Below are 9680 nucleotides of genomic sequence, written 5' to 3'. Positions count from 1 at the left end.
ACAGGATGAAGAAAAGGATCGCTTATCTTCTCAGGTCCTATCTGTTTTCATGTTTGGCTGACAAAGCTTTAAATCCCCTGCAGTTCTGGGTTACTCAGGTCATTACCTTTACCAGCCGCTCAGGACACCAGTTCTCAGGCCCTAGAGTGTGTCCTTTGATCCAAGTCTGGAATTGATGACAACCCAGAAATTCAAGTATGCATCTCCTTAGCCTGGCTGCCTGGCAGCAGCTGAGGAGAGAGATAAGGGGAGGCTGCATTTCCAGGCAACCAATTAGTTAGCTATAAGTGGCAGAAGAACTTAGGTCAAGCAGAGCTGGCTGTGGCGGTACCTAAGGTTGAGCAAGCAGCTCAGAGTCTTAAGAGGACACATGATGGCATTGAGGGTATTTGATGAGAGACATAGGATGTGCCCAGTACAGTAATATAACCTACATGCACTCAGGCTTTTTAAAATTGATATCTCCTAACAGTAAGGTAAAGACTTTTAGAAAAGGAATGATAATAAAATAATATGCATTTCAATATGGAGATGCTAGGATACAGCTACACTACAAGACAAAAATGCAGTTGTTGAATATTTGACTTTTACCTAGATTCAGCATGAACGAGGCACATGTAAAAGTGGTCAGTGACTCAGGTACCATGTACATGCTTGCTACCTGTGACTGGTTTTTATAAACTTTTTATAAGATGCCTTATGCAAGGCAAAAACACAGTCTTCCATATACAAGGTTGTTGCATACTAAGAAAATTCAAAATATATTCAATCGATCAAAAAAATGTAAAATGTAGTCAGTCTGCATTCAGATAATTATACACATATTTTTCACCTACATGGATAACTCAGAGGACACAAAAATTATGTGGGAAATGGTTCCATGGACACAGGGACTGTCCTCACATGGCAGAAAGTCTCCCAGCTCTGGACAGTTCCCACCCCCCATCACCCTGACAACAAAACAACATGAGTACAGAGTTCCAAGTGCCCCAACGGTGCCACTCTTTAAAGAGAACCACTTTTCTTTTTTTTAATTAGGCTTTTCTTTCTTTTTATTTATTTATTTGTTTATATATTTTTTTAATTGAAGAAATGATTTAATTTTTTTTCTTTTCTTTTCCTTTTTCTTCTACTGCACAGGTATGCCAGGAGTTATTTAGTTCTTGGTGGTCACATTGACCTTTTCAGCCTCTTGTTACAAACAGTGCTCCCAAGATGATCCTCATGCATTAGTTGTTGAGCACTCGCACAACTGTATCTCTAGGGTAAAGTCCCATAAGTTGAAAGGTGCGTATATTTAAAAACTTTTATAGATATTGCCAAATCGCCTTCCAAATTATTGCTAAATCTGCACCTGCTGATGGGTGTACAAATGCCAGTTTTCCCTAGACTTCCCACCACTACGTATTCTGAGAGGTTTTAGTCCTGGCCAATTGGTATTTTCAAGATGAAAATGAGGAATTATAAACGTTGTATTTAAAGCCATTTTCAGATCATTTTATATTACCTAGTAGACCCCAGCCTTGATTTGTCTTTTTATATAGGACACTCATGTGGAAAAGATTGGACTTTGAGTGTTTTCTAAGGTAGAACAGGACGATGACTGAAAGTTAGGCAGACATAAGTTTTGACTCTAAGAATGTTAAGAACTTTCTAGCAACTGTAGCCACCCAGCAATAAAATGGGCAGCCTCAGGAGATGAGGAGCTCCCTATTGCTGGGAATTACCTGTTTCTGGTGGGATAAACAACTACCAGGTGTGCTCAGGAAGATTCCTCAGTTTAGTGAATATTATATAAGGTCATCATTTCCCCAAATGTAGAACCAGGACCATAGTGTATATGGGATGACTTTAGGTGGTACAAACTTTTTTAAAATTTTAATTGGTGTATCTTCATTTTTATATGTACATGCTATGTTTCTATACTGCTAGCAAATCGTATATTAAGGTAGTACAGCTAAAATTCTAAATAAACTTTAGGAAATTATATGCTTGATGACCTCTAAAGTCTCTTCAAAGCTGAGATTCTACAGTTTTAAATGTAATCTCAATACTAAATTTTCAAATAGTAAAAAGACTTCTCAACCCGAGCCTGTTACATTTCTTACAACCAATTTAAAGACAAATCAAGTTCTTGTACTATAGAGAACTCAAGTATTCGGAACTTAGTGTGTAGTTGAATCCCAAGGAAACTTAGTTAAAAATGAGATCCCTAAGCCCCAGGTGAAGATCCATCCTAAAACTATACACACAAAAATAATGCAAAAAAAATAATAAAATTGCTAACAGCATCTCCTTTACCCTTTAGCACCTTCTAAAGGCCAGTCTTGGAGGAAGAAAATAGGAGGCTGTGTCATCACACTCCCATGTCCCTCTGGGGCTACCATCAAACCATCAGCCAGTCCACCATACTCAGCTGAATATTTATTTAAGTCATATATAAATTTTACATGATATCCATGGTGCTATAAACATAGGCACATTTTTTTTAACTCAAGATACATTCAAAAATTACTCCCTCACCCCACTCCAAACCCTCAAGACAGAGTATCTAATATTTGTAGAACAAGGGCCAAAAAGGCCCCACATGTTAATTTTAGGAGAATCTTTCTGACCATTAAAGATCATTCCTTCTGACGTCAGCCAAGGAGGGTCAACAAGCTTTGGGACAAAGGAGCATGCATCTTTCGGCATTTTAATCCCATCAAAATGATAGAATTAATTGAATGGCCTCTGCCTGGGTATTTTTTAATAGGTGTTTGATTTTATTTCTCCTACTTGTTCAAGTCAGGAAAAAAAATTGGTATCTATCTTTTTCTATTGGCCTTCTTTAAATCCATATGAGATAGTCTAAAGATTTGAAACCACACCAAAGAACTCACCTAACCAGGTCTCTAACAAGTGGGTAGCTTCCCACTAAGTACAGTTTAAAACCATTCGTTTGTATTGGTTTGCCCTTAAAGGGACAAACATTGTGAATTTAATAATTCATTGTTTCAAATAAGAAATGGACTGAGCACAGAGCATACTGGGCGGAAACAAATTCCCAGAATGACCCAGTTGATTCATCGACTATACCCAGGCAATGGTCCAGACATAGGAGTTTGTGTCATTCCAAACATTCATAACACACATCAAGACAAGATTAAGATCTACAGTGTAAAGTCATTGTAACTTGTTGAATTCAGAATGAGAAAAGAATGAATATTCAAAATTGATTCATCATAGCCACTCTGATATGATACACTAACTTGGAAGAAAATAAAATGATTCATATATACAATTTTCTTAGTAAAATTTTCTGTTTCTTGCTAATAACACACTTTAGTTCAGAAAATGCATTAATTTTATTCAAATATATTTTTTCTAAAATATAAATATTTAAATTAAGTTTTTATAAATGCAGAGCATGTAGTTTCTGTTGATCCCCACCCAGATATTAATCAGTCCAAAACTTAAGTGATGAAGAAATAATATTTGTAATTATGATCATTTTAATTTGTCTATAAATATATAATAGGATCTTTGCAACTTAATTATGAGTAATTAACTCATACTTCATGTACTACTGAGCACCTTAGATTACATATTGTTGAATTAAACTATTGGCATTAATATATGTATTTTAACATGTTATTTACAATACACAAGTATAATTCTCTTGTATAACAACATTCCAGTGATTTTGAAAATATATAATGAAAGAGTGCAGTATAATTTACAAATGCATCAAAGCTTTCCTTACAATTGTAAGTCTGGGACTTCACTGTTCAGCATTTTAAATAGGAAACCAAAAAAGAAAAAATATCAATGTTCTAAAGCTTGGCTTTATTCAATTCCTGCTCAGCATATGCTTATAAGAACACTTCAGAATCTTTCAGCATGGCATTCCTTTAACCCCATTTCACTTTTTAAAGCTCTTTGCATAGGTATTCGCTAAAATACAATTCAAAAAAAAAAAAAAACACACAAATCTAACCCAGAACCTTTGTCTATTTAAACTGCAGGGGAAAGAAGGGTTACAGATGCTTACAGAAATTCTAGAGCTAATTTTAAGGTTTGAGAAAACTGATTCCCAAATCAAATAATAGGTATATTTTGAGTGAATTTTTTTTGAAAGATAAAAGCATTAAATCAGTAATACGCTTTATGGTGTCTGAAAATACTCTTGTAGAAAAATATCAGGTCATTATATTTACCTGGAATTCTGAAAGAGCTGCAGAAGCTATCAATAGATTTGATTATAACGCTGGGTCTATAGCTAAAACCCAGCAACATCCAGAAGTATATGAGGCTGCTCTATTACTGGTTCAAAAATGCATGCATACAAGCACAGACAGAAACAAGGGTCAATAAATTGCTTAGTGCTTCCACTGAAAACCACAAAATGAGGATAATTAGTTAACCCCACGTGAGTTGTTATATATATGTTTATCAAATGAGAATCTTTAAAAAATATATCCATCATTTACTTTCTATAAATAAAGCTATCTTGGCTCTATGATAGCAGACCTTGGTGTGAGTGCAGCCCAGAATTAAGCATCTTTCATGCACACCACTCTTCAGCAAAGCTTTTCAATTTAAGTAGTCTACTTTGGCTCAGATTCCACCAGCTTACAGCTCAGATCATTATCTGAGGCTTTATTCAATTCCTGTTCAGCATGTGCTAATGAGAACACTTCAGAATCTTTCTACATCATTGAAAGATAATTCATTAAGAAAAAGTAACAGCTGCTTCATACTTAAATAAAAGGTGGGTTTCCCTTTGAAGTACTTTTCTTTCCTTACTAGCGAAAGTCAACTGAGAAGTAGGAAATAAATCACAACAAAACAAGGGGTCATTGTTACTGGGGAGGAGAGAGGTGAAAACGTCCATTTCTCGTCTGTCCAGCCCTGCTTACCCGGGTGAGCCAGTAGCCTAGACACTGGTATGATTTACATCTGCACATGCTGTTCTAATGTTCACATCCGTGATTGTCAAAAGCTATGCTGTGTACTTCCAGTCACCCTCTCCTCTTTACCCACTGACTGTTCTAAAAAGACAAGTTTTATTCTGATATTTCTTGTGTTTTCCTAGGGTATCCCCTTGTAGTTGGTGAAATTGACAGAGCAGTCTGGGACAGTTAAGCAGGACTCTTGGGATCTAAAGCTGACTGTGGCATATGACATCTGGCGCATCGCTCACTGCAAATGGTGTCTGATGGCACACTTTCTGGTGGCATCGCAAAGGCAAGTCACCCCTCTGTTCAGGCCACCAAGCCCAGTCTTGTAATTTTAGCTGACAGGAAGGAATGAATGATGAAAACGATTGGCTTGGGGCAGGAATGAAGGTCCAGTTGCTGAAATTTAAAAAGAGAGCATGAGACATTTTAAATTAATGCTTGATACAGAATAGAGATTTACACATCAAACGGATCTGTACACTTCCTGCTTTTAATAGTTAACTGGAACAATTCATGTTTTTAAATCCTTGCCCCTCAATGAGATTAAAAAAAAAAAAAAACAACTCTTTGAACTTATTCCTTACATCTCATCTATCACTTTTTTTTTCGAAATGGGTTCTGTAAAATTATGTATACCAATGGCATAAACACTGATGTTGCCTTTCTTGACTGTCTAAACTATTTTTGGTATCACAATCGTGATGCTTGTGTTGGATGAGGTACGGCATGAAGTAGTACTAAATTTCACATCTGAAGATTAGGTTTGAGTCCTGGCTCTAACGCTTTTTGATGTAGAACCTTGGAGTCACTTAAAATTTTTTTCGATCCTACCTGACTCACAGGATAATCAGAGTATTAAATGAGATACTGTATGTGAAATTTTCTTAAAAACTCCAAAACACAGAACTCATGCTGCTAAGCAGCTGTGTCCTCACTGTCCTGTACTCTTGAATTGCTGTAAGCATGTACCTCACGTGTCTGTCAAGGCCCCTTCTAAAGCCTCATCTCCCAGCATATGGCCAGAGCATCAGAGTCAGGTTGAATTTTGATCACCTGATCTAATTCAGGAGAACTGGAAGGTTATTCTCAATTCTCATTTGCCATCCCCAATTCTGTTCTGATGATGAAATACTGGAAAATAATAACCTGAATGTATAGTATTTGGCAAAGTCAAGGTTTTACACATCATGAACCAGGCACCGTGCTAAATATTTTCTATACACTATCTTATTTAACTCTCACAAAATCTCTATGGGATAGCTATTATTATTATCTCTGTTTTCTATGAGAAACTAAGATTTGGAGAAGTTATAAAACTTTCTGAGATCATAGATCATACAGGATAGAGAAAGCATGGACCCAAATGCAATTCTATCTGATGCCAGAGTCAGGACTTCACAGTATTCTATTTCACTAACACAGAACGCAACTTTTGGAAGGCACCTTAAACATGACCAACTTCAATCCTTGTACTTTATGGGTGAGGAGACTCAGACCCAAAGGAGTTAAAGTACTTGCCCAAGACAATTGGTGATTAGTTCTAAAAGAGAGAAGAATGACTAGCTGGAAAATGTTCTCAGAAAGTAATTTCAGATCAGCTGTCAGCTACAAGATGTCAACTTCATCGTGACTGCCTATGGCACCCATAGTAAGAAGTCTGGTTCTGTGCTGAGGCCAGTAGCATCACGTGTTTTAGACCAGTGGTGCTGAAACTTTGAGACGAAAGGCCCTGATACTCAAAATTCTAAGTGTGGTCCTGGCCCTTTCAGTCATCCCTTACTAGGTAACGTTCATTGGTTTTCAGAGAATGATCAATAAAGTCCCACGGCAGAAATGAAGGAAATAACTGTGGAGATGGGGTTTGGGGAAGGAGGGAGTGTAGAAGGCCAGAAGGTGAACCGAAATTACTGGATCTTTAAAATTGAGATTTACCTCTTCATTTTATATATTCCCCCCTCCCTGTTACCAAGTATAAGTCAATAAATGTTTGTTGACTAACCCAGTGATTAGTTATCAACCTACACATAGAATGCTTATTGTAAAATCAAGGTCCTCTTCGAAGTTCTACATTCCACGGTTTAAATGAGATGCTATGTCTTCCTGAGGAAAGTCAAGAACTACTCTTGCTAGAAAGCAGAAGAACATGCAGTTCTCACCCATCAGTGGAACTGAACGAATACACCTTTTCATTACGGTGGGCAGTAACGGTCACAGGAAACTGAATTAACACAGGAGCTATTTGCATTGATATGGAAAGTACAAATGTTGCCGTAACTCACAAATCCGCTTGTTTTGTTGGACATTATTTGACATTAGCCCAAAACTTCTGGGCCTTTGTCTGGCCTTCTCCCCTCTTGGGTAGAGCTGACCAGTCTTTGTTCCCCCGCGGCCCCCTCATCCAGCCCCTCCTACCCACCTCTCGCTCTCTATGCTCTCTGCTCCTCTGAGACCATCCAGGAGGCCGGGACTGCATATTTTACATCGCTGCATCCCTGACACCTAACACAATACTGAGCGAGGTTAGATAAGATGCTTAAAACGTAAAAAAAAAAAAAAAGGTATAATCTGAACCTGGTGGGACCCTATCTGAGAAGAATTTAATGCTGACTTTGTAAAGGATTATTTCCTTTGATTCAAATATTTAGGTAGGATTCTAGTGGAAAATGAGACCAAAGTTAAGAACTGAAAAAAATTGGATCCGATCACTGTTTTTCAAGGATCGAGTAAGACATGAACCTGCAAGAACTTCGTTAATAGTCAAATGCTGAATACATGCAAGGCACCGTTGTGTTTTTGAGCCATTATAGGTATGTCACATATCGTGATATACAAAATTACCCTTTCTAAAAAAAAGCGCACTTACGATCTCTCCATCTTTGCCTCCAAAATCTAAATACAGCATTCTGATTCCATCATCTGAAGACATTTTCAGCTTTTCATACGGAGCCTGTATGATTGTCTTGGCAAAGGCACCGTCCTGTGGTTCAGTGGTAATAGAAAATCCGTTGTCGTAATGTATGGCCAAACGGCACTCCTGGTTTTTGTAAGTGCAGGCTGAGAGAGAGAGGGAGGGAGAAAGAGGGAGGAAGAAAGGGAAGGAGGGAGGGAGAGAGAGAGAGAGGATGAACTATGAACAACGGAAGCAAATCCATTTTCCCAGGCACTTAGCTTCTGAATTTCCTCGGTCCCAGGGACCAGCCACAAATTCATTTTGAAAGATAAAAATTAGTAATTGTTCATGAAAATATTCTTCTTGGGTTGATTTTGATCTTGTCATTTAACTTGCCCCATGAAACTAAGGGGATTAAACTGAACGAAGTTCCTTTTGCTGGGATTTACTGAATTTTATCTGGGCTCTGGCCCTGATCTGACCATCTGATAACACACAGGTAGGTAGGTGTCCTTGCTTTCCAATGGCCTTGTCTCAAGCGGGAAAAAAATTGACATCTGGTTTAGAGTAAGCTACCTCTGAATCATCATCATCATCATCATCATCATCATCATCATCATCGTCATTACACACACACACACACACACACACAATGTCATCTCTACCAAAGCAAGCATTTCCCCCGTTAACATTACCAGATTTAACAAATATAACAGCTTAGAATTCAGGAGCGAGTACTTCAAAGATAATCTAATTTTTAAAAAGTCAAACAAAGCTCATTTTATAAATAGAAAAGAATGCTTTTTAAATGTCCCTGATAATCTGATGATCTTGGGTCCTAGAAAAGCTCTGCCCAGCGTGGCACCTGAGAACCTCAGGTTCTGTCCCCGTGGTGCCCGCTGATCCAAAGGAACAGAACTGAAACCTTTTGATCAGGTTAGGTGCCAGCTTTTATCTGCAGTCCTCATCACATTTAGGAAAAGAGGCCAGTGCTTGAAGCTTATGAGGTGGATGGGGAGACTCCCACCAGAATCGGAGTTCCCATTTAGGAAGACTTGAGTATTTAAAGTCCTCGATCAGAGTTCTGAAAAGGGTTAACAAGTATCAGATTAGATTTTTTTTTTTTTTTTTTGCCACACACACCACCACATTTAAGAGGCCTTGGCAAGTAAGTCGGCTCAGGCCACTGTGTGCGTCTAGAAGCCCCTTAGGAACAGCAGGACATTTTCTTTGCTGGGACGGAGTTCGGGAGGAGTACGAGTAAGCGCGTCTCTGACTCTGCCAGCATTAGCTCAGCTCAGCCTCATAGACCACGCTGCACTTCACCGACGACACACTTCTGTAGCAGGACCTTAGCTTAATGTGACCAGTGGAAAGAGCACAGCTCGGAGAGGTGAACGTGTCACAGCCCAGGTGGTTCAGATTTCAAAATTCAAGTTCTTTCCACTCTGTGCCATGCATCTTTCTCACACTCGGGTCCTCGGGTAGGGAAGGATGCAGAGAGGGACCTGGGAAAGAGAGTAATAACAGTGGGGGTGGGGGCTTCAGAGTGTGGGGGAAGTAATGGGGTCTCCATCTGCTCACAGAATGAGGTGGCTTCTAATTGAAGCTCTGATTAAAACAAATTCCCCCCACACATCGCAGGCAACTTTCAACTTGTAACTAAGCTGATATTTTCCAAGGCTGCGTTCTCTAAGAGGTCTTTGAGTCCTTCTGGACAGAGCCCCTCGGTAAATCTTGTTATCCTCTCAGAAAGGCCCTAGACCTCTGCCACCCTCCAGTCCAAGGGCGACCGAGGACAATGGTATGGACATAGTTGTGGTTTTCCATCTTGAATCCTCGTTTTG

At 38.8% G+C, this 9680-nt stretch overlaps 1 protein-coding gene across 1 annotated transcript in view; it reads right to left on the bottom strand.

Moving 5' to 3' along the window:
- Window positions 1–2393: 2393 nt before the first annotated feature.
- SNTB1 (syntrophin beta 1) overlaps window positions 2394–9680 on the bottom strand; it is a gene marked incomplete at its 5' end in the record, with an annotated part of 199453 nt that continues 192166 nt past the window's right edge. Inside the window, 2 exons of the mRNA XM_015592951.2 lie at window positions 2394–5339; window positions 7807–7997. Of these exons, the coding sequence (XP_015448437.1) occupies window positions 5247–5339; window positions 7807–7997 (284 nt within the window). The remainder of the gene's footprint in view (window positions 5340–7806; window positions 7998–9680) is intronic.

The sequence above is a fragment of the Pteropus alecto genome, unplaced genomic scaffold, assembly GCF_000325575.1.
Source record: "Pteropus alecto unplaced genomic scaffold, ASM32557v1 scaffold164, whole genome shotgun sequence".
NCBI classification, from domain to species: Eukaryota; Metazoa; Chordata; class Mammalia; order Chiroptera; family Pteropodidae; genus Pteropus; species Pteropus alecto.
This window is presented reverse-complemented; position numbering and strand designations above follow the sequence as displayed.